General features: G+C 46.5%; 1 protein-coding gene across 3 annotated transcripts in view; it reads left to right on the plus strand.

The window, feature by feature from the left end:
- Window positions 1-16,242, plus strand: part of COLQ (collagen like tail subunit of asymmetric acetylcholinesterase) — a 118,466-nt gene that overhangs the window by 56,401 nt on the left and 45,823 nt on the right. For all 3 annotated transcript variants that reach the window (XM_044293816.1, XM_044293814.1, XM_044293815.1), the window contains exons 5-7: window positions 9,344-9,370; window positions 12,453-12,524; window positions 13,605-13,667. In XM_044293816.1, coding sequence (XP_044149751.1) covers window positions 9,344-9,370; window positions 12,453-12,524; window positions 13,605-13,667 — 162 coding nt within the window. The remainder of the gene's footprint in view (window positions 1-9,343; window positions 9,371-12,452; window positions 12,525-13,604; window positions 13,668-16,242) is intronic.

Raw genomic sequence — 16,242 nt, forward strand, 5'->3', positions numbered from 1 at the left:
TTGTGCCCCATCGTATGCTAACCTGTTCCTGGGCTGGTGGGAGAGGGAATTGGTGTTCACCGACCCCCCTAGCCCACTCACCACACCTGTGGTGATGTGGGCCAGATATATTGATGACATCTTTATTATCTGGCGGGGGTCGGTGGGCACCTTCCGAGATCTGGTGGACATTCTCAATGTTAACCATCTCGGATTACGGTTCACATATGAGATGTCCACTGGCTCCCTGCCTTTCCTTGACATTCGGGTCGACAAGGGACCGGGGGGGGGGAACTCCTCACAGAAACCTATAGAAAACCCACGGCCACAAACTCCTTGTTGGAGTGGGAGAGTTTCCACCCCGGCCCCTTGAAGCGAGGCATCCCTACAGGGCAATACCTGAGGATGCGAAGGAACTGTTCCTCCATCCGGCAGTTCAAGGAACAGGCGGGGGACCTTCGCAAAAGATTCTTGGATAAGGGGTTTCCTGACTGTGTCCTGAGAAAAGCCTACCAGAGGGCACTCGCCTCTGATCGTACAGGGCTGCTACATCCACAGAGACCCATAAGTGAGGACAAAATGATACGGTTGATAGGCACCTTTGACAGGGGGGCTGAAGAGGTAAAGGAGGTTCTCAAGAAAAACTGGAGTACTCTCCTGCTCGACCCAGATATTGCAAAAATGGTGGCCCCATTTGCCCAAGTCACTTATCGGAGGGGGCGTAACATCAAGGATCATGTGGTACATAGCCACTACTCTGGTGCCAGCACCGCATCGATTGGATGGCTGAGAGCCCCAATTGGCTCCTACCATTGCAGTGGGTGTGTTGCCTGCCCCTACATCAAACAGGGACACAGTTTTACTGGTCATGTGACCAATCACACCCACACCATTAAGCAGTTTATTAACTGTCGGAGTAGAGGTGTGATATATCGTGCACAATGTATATGCGGCCTTGAATACATTGGGAAAACCAAGCGGGAGCTGCGCAGGAGGATAGGAGAACACTTGGGGGACCTACGTCATCACAAGGATACCCCCTTGGCACGCCATGTGACCTCGGTCCATGGCGGGAATTACTCAGAAGTCCGTTTTATGGGTATTGAGGCTGTCCCATCCCCTAACAGGGGAGGCAACTGGGACCAAAAGATCCTACAAAGAGAGACCTGGTGGATCTTTCAATTAAAAACTGTTCACCCACAGGGTCTTAATGAGCAGCTGTCATTCAGCTGTTTCATCTGAGTCTGTCTCCTCTCTCCTGCGCAGTCCCATTCCCAACTTGAATAGTTCTGCTCATCATTAGGGGCATACACTGTCACTATTCGACACTTGAAAATTTGTCACATACTGCAGGGACGTTACTCTGATCCACTTATGGGTAACTACAGTATTGTCAAGGAACCATGAACCAGACGTACAACAAGAGATACGTGGAAATAAGAAGGCTTTATTGCAAATCAAGCTGTAAGCAGAAGTCCAAACGGCTGGCTAAACCGGAGCAGGGTCTTGCGAAGCCAGAGGTCAGGAACCAGAAGGGTAGTCAGACGAAGCCAGGATCAGGAACCAGAAGGGTAGTCAGACGAAGCCAGGATCAGGAACCAGCGGGGTAGTCAGACGAGGCCAGGATCAGGAACCAGAAGCAGCAGCAGTCTTAGAAGCATGTGCACACAGGAGGACCAAGCAAGGAACTGAAGCCACAGACCTCCTATATATATGAGCTAGGCATCCAGCTCCTCCCAGTGGGAAGGAGAAGCCGCAGGGTGGGAGGCTACAAGAAACCCAGAAACCAAGATGGCCGCCAGCACATGTCAAACGAAGGAGAACAGCAAGAAGGTAAGACCATGACAGTACCTCCCCCTCAAGGGCCCCTCCTCCGCGGAGTAAGGAACGGTTTCTGAGGGAAGCGTGCGTGGAAGGCTCGGAGCAAGGCAGGAGCATGGACATCTGCGGAGGGAACCCAGGAACGCTCCTCTGGACCATAACCACGCCAATGGACCAAAAACTGCAACCGACCGCGGACCAGGCGTGAGTCCAGGATATTGCTCACCTCATACTCCTCACGATTGCCCACTTGGACCGGACGAGGCCGAGGAACCGAGGAAGTGAAACGATTACACACCAATGGCTTCAACAGGGAGACATGAAACACGTTGGAGATCTGCATGCCAGGAGGAAGCGCAAGGGCATAGGCTACCGGGTTTACCCTGCGAAGCACTCGGAAGGGACCAACAAAGCGAGGCGCCAGCTTGGGAGTGGGCACTCGAAGGTTGAGGTTGCGGGTGGACAACCATACACGGTCTCCGACCTGGTAGGAAGGAGCGGGCGCTCGTCTGCGATCAGCCTGGAGTCTCTGGCGCTGCGCAGAGACCTCAAGGGACCTCTGGATCTGTACCCAAGAAGCACGTAGGACGGAAAGGTGATCCTCCACAGCCGGAATATCCTGGGGAGAGAATACCTCCGGTAACACGGCAGGTTGGAACCCATAATTGGCCATGAAGGGAGACGTCCCAGAGGAAGAGTTCACCGCCGTGTTCCTGGCAAACTCAGCCCAAGGCAGGAGGTCAACCCAATTGTCTTGGTGATCGGAGACATAGCAACGAAGGAATTGCTCCAAGGCCTGATTGGATCCTTCTGCGGCCCCATTGGACTGAGGGTGGTAGGCCGAGGAGAAAGAGAGATGAATCCCCAACTGGGAGCAAAAGGCGCGCCAGAACCTGGACACAAACTGACTCCCCCGATCCGACACAATCTCCTTGGGCAAACCGTGCAACCGGAAGACCTCCCTGGCGAAAATCGTGGCCAACTCTTGTGCAGAGGGTAACTTCTTGAGAGGAACACAGTGGCACATTTTGGAAAACCGATCCACAATCATGAGAATGACCGTATGGCCTCGGGATGCAGGGAGGTCCACAATGAAATCCATCCCCAGGTGTGACCATGGGCGCTCCCCGGTGGCTATGGGTTGCAAAAGGCCCAACGGAAGGTGCCGAGGGGACTTACTCTGGGCACAAACGGAGCATGCCGCTACATATGCGGCGATGTCGGAACGTAGAGAAGGCCACCAGAACAGACGTGAAACAGCCCAGGACAGCTGATTCTTTCCAGGATGCCCCGCGGCCTTGGAGTTATGGTAGGTCCGCAACAACCGAGTGCGCAACTCCTCAGGCACAAAACATCTGCCGTTGGGTCTCCCAGAGGGAGCACCAGATTGAGCCGCCAAAATCTGCTCACCCAGGGGAGAGGTCAGGCTGGTGCGAATGGCGGCCAGGATCTGATTCGGAGGTATGACCGAAGTCGGAATCGACTCCTCCCTGGACAGCTCGGAGTACTGCCGTGATAAGGCATCCGCTCTGATGTTCTTGGAACCGGGTAGGTAGGAGACCACGTAATTAAAACGTGACAAGAACAGAGCCCATCTGGCCTGACGTGGTGTCAATCTCTTGGCCTCAGAAAGGTAGGTCAGATTCTTGTGGTCCGTCAGGATGAGAACCGGAACCACCGAACCCTCGAGCAAGTGCCTCCATTCTTTAAGGGCCTGCACGATGGCCAATAACTCCCTGTCACCAATCTGATAGTTGCACTCCGCGGAAGACAGTTTCCGGGAGTAAAACCCACAAGGAAGCAGAGGACCCTCTGGTGTTCTACGCTGAGACAGAAGGGCGCCTACTCCCGTCTCAGACGCGTCCACCTCGAGGACAAAGGGCAACCCAGGGTTGGGATGCGACAGTATCGGAGCCGACACAAAGGCGGACTTTAGAGCCTCAAAAGCTCGGATGGCCTCGAGCGGCCAGACCTGGAAATTACTGCCCTTCCTGGTCAGATCCGTGAGAGGCTTGGCTAGCATAGAAAAGTCCCTGATGAACTTCCGATAATAATTGGCGAAGCCCAAAAAGCGCTGCAGGGCACGAAGACCACTGGGCTGGGGCCACTGTAAGACAGCCGAAACCTTCTCAGGATCCATGGAGAACCCCTCAGCGGAAATGATGTAACCTAAGAAGGTTACCTGGGATCGGTGAAATTCGCATTTCTCAAGCTTACCGAACAGCCTGTTCTCTCGTAACCGTTGCAACACTCGTCTGACATCCATAATGTGGGCCTCCATGGATTCAGAATATACCAAGATGTCATCCAAATAGACCACCACACACTGCTGCAACAGGTCACGGAAAACATCGTTGATGAATTCCTGGAAGACTGCGGGCGCATTGCACAACCCAAAGGGCATAACCAAGGATTCATAATGACCGGTCCTGGTGTTAAACGCGGTCTTCCACTCATCGCCCGCCTTGATCCTTACCAGGTTATATGCCGCCCTCAGGTCGAGTTTGGTAAAGACCGTGGCCCCTTTGAGGCGATCGAACAGCTCGGAAATCAAGGGTATCGGGTAAGCGTTCTTGATCGTGATGCGATTGAGACCCCTGTAATCGATGCAAGGCCTCAACTCACCGCCCTTCTTTTTCACAAAGAAAAATCCAGCCCCTGCCGGGGACGAGGATTTGCGGATGTGTCCGCGTGAAAGCGCCTCCCTCACGTACTCCTCCATGGCCTCATTCTCCGCTACCGACAGTGGATAGACCTTGCCACGAGGAGGAACGGCACCAGATTGTAACTCTATGGCACAATCGTATGGGCGGTGCGGTGGTAGGGCAACCGCGCGCACCTTATCGAATACATCCCGGTACTCTTCGTATTCGGGAGGCAACAGAGAGTCCGAGGAAGTACACAGCAACTTGACAGGCCCATGGATGCAACTAGCCCCACACTGCGGTGACCACGAGAGGATCTCGGCCGATCTCCAATCGAAGGTCGGATTATGCTTCTGGAGCCAGGGGTACCCCAAGACCACCGAGTAGTGTGGAGACGAAATAACCTGGAGACAGACCGACTCTCTGTGAACGGCACCAATGGCTATCCCCACTGGAAGGGTCTCATGAGTCACGTGTGGCGGCAGAAGGGGTCTGCCGTCTATCGCCTCAAGAGCCAGTGGGGAACCTCGAGGCTGCAGAGGAATGGAATTGGCGGCAGCGAACACACTATCAATGAACAAACCACCAGCACCAGAGTCCACCAACGCCTGGGTCGTCACCGAGCCCCCGACCCAGGAGAGGACAACAGTGATCAGTGGTTTGTCAACACGGGAAACCGGGGACGAGGAGACTCCACCCAAGATCTGCCCCCGACAGGATCTCAGGTGCGAGCATTTCCCGGACGGTTCGGACATGCCAACCGAAAATGCCCACCGAGACCACAGTACATGCATCGGCCCTCGCGTCTCCGGAGTACCCTCTCCCCCTTGGACAGGCGAGCAAACCCCAGCTGCATGGGTTCACCCCCAGACAAGTCATCCCCAGGAGGCGTGGGATGAGAGGGAGGCACGGGTGGGACAGCAAACGTAGGCGCCAATCTGTTAGAAGACCTCCGCAGGCTCTCCTTAAAGGAAGGTCTCTCCCTGAGTCTGGTGTCAATCAAAATCAGGAAAGAAATAAGAGACTCGAGCTCCACTGGTAGGTCCTTAGCTGCAACCTCATCCTTCAAGGCATCCGAGAGACCATGAGAGAAAGCAGCGACCAGAGCCTCATTATTCCAGCCCACCTCTGCTGCCAGGGTACGAAACTCAATGGCGTATTCAGCTACGGATCGTGAACCCTGTCTGATGGACATAAGGAGCTTCGCAGCAGAGGCAGCATGAGCCGGCACATCGAATACCTTCCGAAGAGAAGCAACAAAACCGGAAAACTCGGCAACCACCGGATTGTTGTTCTCCCATAAAGGGCTGGCCCAGGCCAAGGCCTTGTCCGAGAGCAGCGAGATCAAGAAGCCCACCTTTGATCTCTCAGTAGGAAAGGCATGTGGCAGCAACTCGAAATAAATGCCCACCTGGTTAAGGAAACCTCGGCACTGAGTTGGCTCTTCCCCAAAGCGCTGTGGAAGGGGGGCAGAACCGGTCATACCCCGAGACACCGCAGGCGCAGCAACAGGTGTCGGGGTAGACTCTGGCGCAACAACCGGAGCGGCAGTAGGAGCGGGCCCAGGAGCGACAACCGACCCATCGGCAACGGAAGCGAAATGAGCCGTGCGTTCAAGCAGGGTTTGCAACGCCACAGCGAACCGACCCAACAGGTGATCCTGCTGATCAAGTCTGGCAACCAGCGTAGGTAGCGAGGATGGCCCTGTACCGTCAGAATTCATGGCTTGGTCCTAATGTCAAGGAACCATGAACCAGACGTACAACAAGAAATACGTGGAAATAAGAAGGCTTTATTGCAAATCAAGCTGTAAGCAGAAGTCCAAACGGCTGGCTAAACCGGAGCAGGGTCTTGCGAAGCCAGAGGTCAGGAACCAGAAGGGTAGTCAGACGAAGCCAGGATCAGGAACCAGAAGGGTAGTCAGACGAAGCCAGGATCAGGAACCAGCGGGGTAGTCAGACGAGGCCAGGATCAGGAACCAGAAGCAGCAGCAGTCTTAGAAGCATGTGCACACAGGAGGACCAAGCAAGGAACTGAAGCCACAGACCTCCTATATATATGAGCTAGGCATCCAGCTCCTCCCAGTGGGAAGGAGAAGCCGCAGGGTGGGAGGCTACAAGAAACCCAGAAACCAAGATGGCCGCCAGCACATGTCAAACGAAGGAGAACAGCAAGAAGGTAAGACCATGACAAGTATATGGACATTTGTTTATTACTTCTCTTCTGGCCAAAATACTCTAAAAAGTGACGCTGCGCCAATTGACTTGTGGTTCACAGCGGCGCACTAATCATCTGAATGAATATGGAATTTCATTCATTAAATGGTAGGGACTTCCCTATCCCTCTAGGGCATCCACACCGAATCTCTCCGTCTTATACTTATGGGGACCGAATCCTGGTTACCCCATGAGGTCCATATACAGTGGGTCAGTGATTGTGCTTTACATACAACAAGCACACTTGCATATCTAAATAACCTGCTGGTTATGTCACTTCATTTCACTATGGTCGCAGGACCTGCGATCATGTGATACCCCACGTGACCATGACGATGTGGTCACGTGATGGGTCACATGACGGCATACATGGGCGGAGCTTAGATGACGCCGATGGTTCAAATGGTGCAGCTGAGCCGGCGTCTCTTGCTGCACTGCCACACGCGGGATCCAGCACACAGACTGTGCAAGAACAGGAACCAGTCTGCATCGCAGGGACAGGTCCACTGACCGGTGACTCCTGACGAGCTAAGTACCTCTCTTCACCCCCATTTGTGACTGCGGCTCATTATAATGCCACACTATGGGGGTTGTCTGAAATAGTAATGATACATATCAGCTGTTAATAACCGTGCTGTTTACAATTTAAGTGTGATTTGGTGAACTGTCCCAACTGGTGGACAAGTCACCCCTACTGTTGCTTATATCCATTTCTTGGGGCCCCTGACGAACTGTAACACAACAGGGAAACGCGTCGGGCCACCCATGGTTATTGAGCTTCTCAGCATCATCAATAAATACATATGTGGGGTGTTCTACCCTGACACCACACATATATTGTTTTTCAGGACACTATCCTCACAGGTCTAGTGTACGATTAGCGATCGCCTCCAGGGACCTGGTGGCGTATCGCAGGTGGTGTATCACAACGACATCTAGGGACTACCTCCCCCCTCACTTGCTCCCTGTCAGGACGAAGCTGGGCAGTCAGAGCACTGCTTAGGGAGAACTGAGGGCTTTTGTTAGGAGGTGGTGGTGAACGGGAACAGGGCTCCTTTAATAGGGCGCTAATAGGGGCTGAGACCCAGCATCCCTCCCTCCCTTTCCTCCCTCCCTCCCTAGAGTCTCAGTATACTCACTCCACCCTGCTCATTACAATTCTGCACCTCATTTTAGGGCAATTATTTTATTATTAAAAATAAAAGTTAAATATTAAAGGTGACCATTATTCCAAAATTGTTTTTTCTAAGCTGCCAGCTTGAAATAAGTCTAGCAGAACAATTAAAGCAATGAATGTGGAGATCTCTGGATCCATGTGAGGTACAGGGCTGGTTCTAGCTTTGTTAGAAAAAGATTGTCATGTACTAGATGATGGGATAACCCCTTTTATAGACTTTTTATACTACAGCTGATACCTGCCTACACCAGACAGGATAGGAGATAACTAGATCCTGGTTGTTCATACCCTTAGATGCCATGATCAATAGCAACTGCAGCAACTGAGTGGTTACATAGAGAGAGGGTGCTCTCTCTGTCCCCTAATTGTGCCCAGTAGTTCTCATGGCAGCTAGGGGGTCATTTATAGAGACTGGCATTTTAGACATCAGTTTTAATGCACTGGTGGTATATCCACCGAAGTTATGAAGAGGCGCATACCTTTGACGCATCGACTGTCGGTCTAAATGTAAGACAACTTCCTTGCTGGCTTAAATTTAGACCTTTTTCTATGCCTCAGTCATAGAAAATGATAATTGAGACGGGCCTACATCCCTGTCCCCTTCCCCACCCTTGCCACACTCTCGTTTTTAGACATGGCGTGAGCAGGGAAAAGTCACAGATTTCCGCGCAAACAACCTTTTCGTCACAATCTGCAACAGAAATATGCCCAAAAAATGGCATATATCAGATAGTAAATAACCCCCCCATAGTGTTTATTAGTTTATTCACTTGCAGGCTGCACACCCCATTAATTTCAATAATATTGGAATCTGAATTACACTAGTTCTTCTTCTACCTTAGAGAGATAAAGATGGATAACGTAAATAACTTGAATATCTCACCCAGACAGGATTACAAACTGTGTGTCTGTAGAGTTGCAAACTAACAAAGTCCTATGATCACAGCCGTCTGGCAAATTAAGGCAGACAGTATTTTTCTCTTTCTCTGTCAGATGGATAGGTCTTCCCCGTCAAATCCTTAAAGCTTGTAAAAGAGCAGGATCTTGACATAGGGGCCACTTAATATGGTGGATCTGGTGATCTCGGTAATGGAGACACCCCTTGGCACGGTTTTCCTTCCTTTGAAGGACATCTGGCTTTCTCTGTGTTGAAGACCCATAACTGGGGCTCCACAGTTATTTTGCATCTTTCTCTGCCGTGTGAGAGTGGTGAGAGGAAGTGGGGTGGGGGAAAGTATAATGTCAGCTAGCAGGCTTTTAGACAGAGTGACAATGACCGGGTTGCAGCTCCACTGTTATGTGGCAGACAATGATAACTTCCTGTTAGCGAAGGAGAAAGAAGGAGAGGCCTACAGTGCAAATGTCTAAGCTTTGGAGGGACAGGCTTCACATACTTTTGCAGACAAAGATCAAAAAGCATTCTGAAATGTTTTTTTTTTGCAGAAGCTATTTTTAAAATCATTTTTATTTGTTGACAGTAATATCAATCTTTCTTTGTTTTACAGGGTGAAATTGGTAGGCCGGGAAGAAAGGTATCCTTCAATTCTCTTTAATATCCTTATGTACATAATGTGCATATTTTCTTGGGTTTAAGTTAGAGGTGTAGGTTGTGATTAGAGATGAGCGAAGTTTTAGAAAATTCGATTCGCCTGCTTCACCGAATTTTACAAAAGAATTTGCTTTGTGACAAGTAGCAGGTGCAATAACAGGGAGCTGTGATAGCGCTGCTCCCCATCATTGTACCCCTCAGATGCCGCGTTCATACATGATCGCAGTATCTGAGTGTAAAAACAGTGTAAAATTAACATAAAATTGTTTTGATCAAACTTACTGCCTCCATTTGCTCGCGACGGGCCGGCCGCCACCTTTTTGTTTGAAGCTCTGACATGAAATCTCGCGCTCTCTGAGATGATGTCACTAAACACGGGATTTTGTCTGAGATCTTCAATCAAAATGGCTGTGGCTGGCCCGTCGCAAGCAAATGGAAGAGGTGAATATGATTTTTTTTTGTTATTTAGACTATATCAGGTTAAATCGTTTAGCTACCACGAAGCACGAGAATATTCGGCTTTGAGGCGAATCGAATATATCCTGAAATTCGGATCAAATTCCACTTCGGTGATTTGATTCGCTCATCTCTAGTTATGATCAAGGCTAAGTTTTACCTAGAACTTCCTTCACCTTCCTTTCAAATATATTGCCTCATTAGTGAGCCCCCCCCAGCTACATCCTTAGTGCATATTACAGATTTGTTGCATACTGAAGTTAAAGACAGGGAAGTCTGACTTTGCAGTAGATAACAGGGAGGACAGGTGGACATAGGAGTTTACAATAATAGTATTTCAAATAACAGAACCTGTTGGTACAATTTAAATATTTGTCTTGAGGGAGTCATCCCTGGTTTTTGAAGAAGATTATCATCTGTTATTTGTTTCTATCAATAACCCAACATGTCTCTGCTATTTTGTTTCTATCAATAACCCCAGTTTCTGCTAAGTGCACTTAGTAGTCTGGGATATGTTGGCAGTCAGATGCGTGCATCATAAAAATACTTTGTACAGAGAAGTCTGGAGTTTGGATGTTCACATAGTAGATACCATACTGGCAGGCTCCAAATATCTTAGGTCCTCACATGGTCTCCAAACATATATATCCTCTCTCTGTCGGAAGTGCTCAGATTTAGAAGCAGAAGAAGAAAGTGTTATTTATAATCTGGACTGTAACTACTTTAACAGAATAGGATAACAGAATGTGATCTCTACTGACCCTCAGCTAGGGAAAATCCAAAGACTTGATTGCATTAACACAGATGATTTAGTACACAATGAAAAAAGTCTGTGTACTGTATTCTTCCATTTACTAGAACAAACTCAATATAATTTATAATACTATAAAGTTTAGGACAGTAATGGTGCATTGTGATCATAAACAAATGTACAGGCTACATCAACATAAACCATGTGAATTTTACACAGTGAGAACAAGTAGTAGAAAATAATAAATAATAGTAGATAATAAATAATAATAATAATAATAATAATGTGTGTTTTCATTTAGCCTTGGAAAGTGAAGCAATAGACGTGTTGTATCTCCAACAGTTTCATGCATTTACTGCCTTATCAGTACATATATACCATGTCCTTTTGCTTCTGCGACTTATCAGTACATATATACTATGTCCTTTTGCTTCTGCGATTACATCACAAATCATTTGGATAGGACAACTGTAACAGTGGCTGCTGTGCACCGCTGTTTCCCTGCTTACCGCAGCGGTCATGGGCGCCGTGTTCAGCGGTGATCTGCTGCCAGTGCTTTCCATTCTCCACTGCAGTCCTAGGCTCTGTCTGTGTAGGTACTGTTGTTCTGGAATCCTCTTCACAGTTTCCTCTCAGCCCTGGCCACAGCATGCTTGCTGCTTGTTCCTGCAGCACTTCCTTTAGGGCTGGCGCGTGTCACTTTCTGTGCTTTGCGGGTTAGGTCATGTGACCTCACTGACCAATCCTAGCCCTCCTGCACATATACAAGTGGCTTAGCCCCCTTCCTAGATGCCTCAGTGTCAAGGTCCTTGTGTCCTGCTAAGGTCCCTGATATCTGCCTGTGTTCCTGACTCACACTTGTATTCCTGGAATATGCTACCTGTTAGATCCCTATCTGCTTGCCTTGACTCTCCTGTTGCCGATCCGGATTGCCTGACCTGTACATGTGCTGCCTGCCCTGAACTGTTGCCTGTTTGACTTTGCCTCTGCCTCATCCTTCGATCCTGCACTGTTGCTCCTGGTTTTGACTCCTGCCTGTACCTATGGTACCTTGCTTAGGTACCTCCTGTCCGCCTGGACCAGCTGCCTTGTGTGCCAATCCTCCTCAGGAGGTAGCGACCTGGTGTTCCCCTCAGAAAGTCTATCCCCACCATCAGGGGTACTGTGAAGATCAAGGGGTTCACTTAGACAATGCCCTTATAGGAGGTATGACACGTGGCACAGTGGGTTCACACCCGCTGGTTCGTGCCAACAACGTTTCAGGTTGGCACCCTTCATCAGGCATAGGCCCTGGTCAGTGCACGGAAACTGGATGAGCGGGGCACCATATACTGTTGCTATATTTAATACACAAGAGTTTTTAGTTGTAGATCTACTGTAAGTTGCATGACTAAAAATCACTTGAAGCACACCAATTGCTATTCTACTCTTTATTTTGTATTTATAAGCACATCTCTAGTTACCATAGTGCTGGCAGAGTGGTTGGGGGAATATTACGCCTCCTGGAACCTATTAATGGGACTCTCAAAGGTCTCTATAGGCATTTTTGGCATTCTCCTTAGGCAACGTGTAAATAAAATGTTTTGGACACCGTCCTACAAAGTAACATTTAGATAGGAAGCTAGATTTTAAATATATATATGCAGATCTTAGAAAATAAGAGATATGGAATCAAAAAGGAGCGTGTTGACTATTAAGCTCCATTTTTTATTATTGTACTTTTTATTTTTTTATTTTGCTGTAAATGTTGATAGTAAATTGAGTATAATTTTGTCTTTGTAAATTCACTTTTTTCAATGCGATATTACCGTGCTTGGTTGCACCGTGTACATTTTATGTGTTTTTTATTAACTTCCAGGGGAAGACTGGTTCTCCTGGAGTACCAGGTATGCCAGGCCCTATAGGACCACTAGGACCAATGGGACAAAAGGTTTGTGTTCTACAATTACAAAATGTATACATTTAGTTCTGCGTTGCTAATATCATTTAGAGTCATAAAATTAACTATGGTTAGACCATTATGTGGACAAATAAACTATTTTGTAGTCATATCATTTTTTTGGGAATGCATCATGTATGTTTGCATCTACAAAGATTATAATACTCTCACTGCATTTATTTGTCATTATAGTGAATGAAATTATGTAAGACAAAAATGTAGCCTTGTCAACTAGAATGATATTTTACAAATTTAAATGTGTTTTCCAGGATTACCTTAATTTTACTTAGCTCCTTTAGCATGTTTGAACTAATACAAGAATCATACTCACCTCGTCCTCAACCATGGTTGGACTGGGGTTCTTTGGGAACACCAGAGAAAATTATTTTTGGGTCCCAACCCCAATATCATCAATAAAGTCTAATAGGTTTTTAGTTCTAAGAAATAGACCCTAGCAGCAACTTATTGTCTCCAGAGGCAGCTCCAAAAGTATTTTTTTCCTGGACCTTTGGGGCACACTAAGGGGTTAGAGCTTGGGCCCACCAGAGGATCCTCTGTTACTCTGGTGGGCCAGTCTGATGGTGTCCCCAATACTCCACTGCAGCTAACAGTTGACCTTGGTGGCAATATATCCCCATGGTTCCAGAAATGGAGCCAGAGTGGGGGGACTGGGCGAGTATAATTCTTGTATTAGGACACACTATGGGAGCTACGTAAAAACTGAGGGAATCCTGAAAAACCCTTAAGGATTTATTTTGCCTGCAGAGTCTATTATTTTGTAATGCATATGTTATGTTAATGTTTTGTATACATGTTATCTATGCATTTTCTTCTGGTCTTCATATATTTGTGGCAAACATTGAGCATGATAATAATAAAGAAGGAGACTACAATCTATCAGACAAAAGGCAGATAAACTGGCAATATAAATAGCGATATATAAAGAGCAGTAATCACAGTAATAAAAGCTTCAGTGTGACATAAGGTTAATTAAGTAAACCTAAAGTCCAACAAATACATTTAGTGAAACAACTGGACCATATTAATTCATTCATACTGTTTTATTTTTAGGGTGAAAAGGGGGACTCTGCATCACTTGGAGGAGCAGGATCAAGAGGACCAATGGGCCCCAAGGTTTGTTAACTCTGTTGTGTGTGAAAATCATGAGTTCCTTCATGTTTAGCTTTTTCACATCTTTTCTGGAATAAACAACAAACAGATTGTCCACCAAATTGACAATAGTCCTAAAAGCGAATGGCAGTTCAACCACAAAAGTCCCTGTGTAGCCACTGAGAAACTTTAAATAATGTCACAGGATACCAAGGCTAGTGACCATTACAAAGTGGCATTGAGGTGAAGGATTATAAAGGAGATAGCGACATAAACTGGCATGGGGAAGCAGATAAAGAAACGATGGGGTAGATTCATGAAAAACGTTCTTTGTTGTTCATAGCAACAAATATCAGCACAGCTTTTATTTCTTATAGAGTTGTTGGAAATGAAAGCTGCCCGGTGATTGGCTTCTCTCAGCAGCAGGTTTTCTTTTACTTTCTTGTAGTTTAAATTTTCTTCCTCCAATTGATTCACTGTGCTTTCCTAAGTAGCCAGTTACTGCAGATCCATAGCATATATACATTTTCCTAAATTAATCAGGCACCAGAACAAATTCAGACCCCAGAAAAGATACCTAAGCTAATTCAGGCCTCAGATACCCCCCTTCTATTAACAATATACAACACACATGCACACGAGCGCTACTCACATTACTACTTACCCTTTCAAACCCTAAAGCAGAGAGCCACATCAAGTGTTAGCGTTGTCTGTAATGTCAAAAATCAGGTCCGGACAAAGCACATGACAAATAGAAATTATCTCTATTATTAATTTACACAATGAATATTGCACCTAAAGATATAATTGTTAATAAAATGATAAAAATGACAGCATCTCTCTGATAGAAGACCTAAACAAATATGTTTTCATATTGCATTTTTTTTGTATTTGACATATTATGCAATCTGCTGCTGATTTGTTAGCAACCAATTCAATTATAGAAACCTCTCTGCAGAATATTCAACTCTCCATTCAAAACAGAAATACAAAGCAGTTGCCTTTGTAGTCCAGTAATAAATTATCATTACCTTTGCCCTATAAGATGCACCTGCCCAAAAGATGCACCAAGGGTTCAGAGGAGGAAAATAAGAAAAAAAAAGACCTCAGCTCAGAGCCCCATTCAGACCTCAGATCAGATCCTCAATCAGACCTCAGATCAGATCCTCAATCAGACCTCAGATCAGACCTCCAATGTTAAAAAGACCCCCAATCAGACCTCAGATCATTCCCCCAATGTTATTTAATCCCCTATTCAGCCCTCAGATGATACCCACATGTTAATAAGAACCCCAGTCAGACCCCAGATCAGACCCCATGTTAATAAGACCTCCATGTTATTTAGAACTTAGATCAGAGACCAAAAAATAAATCAACTTACCTCTCCTGGTCCAGCGGCCGCAGCTCCTGAGATCCAGCTTCCTGCTGTGCTGTGACCTGACAACACACAGAATGAGGTCACACAGCACAGTGTGCGGCCGAGGAAGACCAGGAAGCGGTGAGTACAGAGCGTGGGGAATGCTGCATTCACCGCTCCCCGGTCCTCCTGTACTAATAAAGGCTTCGATAATGAAAGCACTTATTAGTATTCGCCTCATAAGATGCACTGACATTTTACCCCCACTTTGGGGTAAAAAAAAACGGGTGTCTTTTAGGGTGAATAATACAGTATATCTCCAATACAATATATAGCATAATTACCAATTTATTTATATATTTTTTCATTTTGCTAATTCTTTGTGTGATTGAAATCTCTCAATATATTCTTTGGGAACTTAATGAGGAGATAATAAAGTGAACAATTGGGACAGTTTAACCCATCTACAGGATAATATGTTTATTTTCATTAGTTTTATATCACCACATCCTAAAGCCAATACTTTCCTGGATTTTTTCAGTAATTCTACATGACAAGATACATGCCAAATACTTACCTGCATCATTGGGGCTTAAATGTATTTATCTATGGCATGCCTAAATGTAATTTTACTTTAGCAGTTAGGCTACTTTTACACTAGCTTTTTAGTTTTCCGGTATTGAAACCATAGGGGCTCAATACCGGAAAAAAATGCTTCAGTTTTGTCCCTATTCATTGACAAAACTGAACTGAACAGAACTGAATGCTCCAAAAGGCAACATGTTGTAATTTGCTTTCCGTCCTGGGATGCTGAGCAAGATGGATCAGTCATGACCCACAATGCAAGTCAATGGTGACGGATCAATTTTCTCTGACACAATCTGACACAATAGAAAACTGATCTGTCCTCCATTGACTTTCAATGGAGTTCATGAAGGATCCGTCTTGGCTATGTTGAAGATAATACAACCGGATCTGTTCATAACGGATGCAGATGGTTGTATTATCAGTAACAGGAGTGTTTTTGCTGAACCCTGCCGGATCAGCAAAAACACTAGTGTGAAAGTAATATTCTAAAAATTGTTCTAATTACTAAGTGAAATAATAACAAAATGACTCATGGCTAACTTGTTTTGGACAATAGAAAACACAAGGCAAGATATGTTTTCTATGTGCCATACTTATCTATTGTGTGATGGACTTTTAGCTGTAGTTAATACTTGAGTAGGTTGTATAGCTTTA

Source organism: Bufo gargarizans, chromosome 5 (genome assembly GCF_014858855.1).
Source record: "Bufo gargarizans isolate SCDJY-AF-19 chromosome 5, ASM1485885v1, whole genome shotgun sequence".
Classification (NCBI taxonomy): Eukaryota; Metazoa; Chordata; class Amphibia; order Anura; family Bufonidae; genus Bufo; species Bufo gargarizans.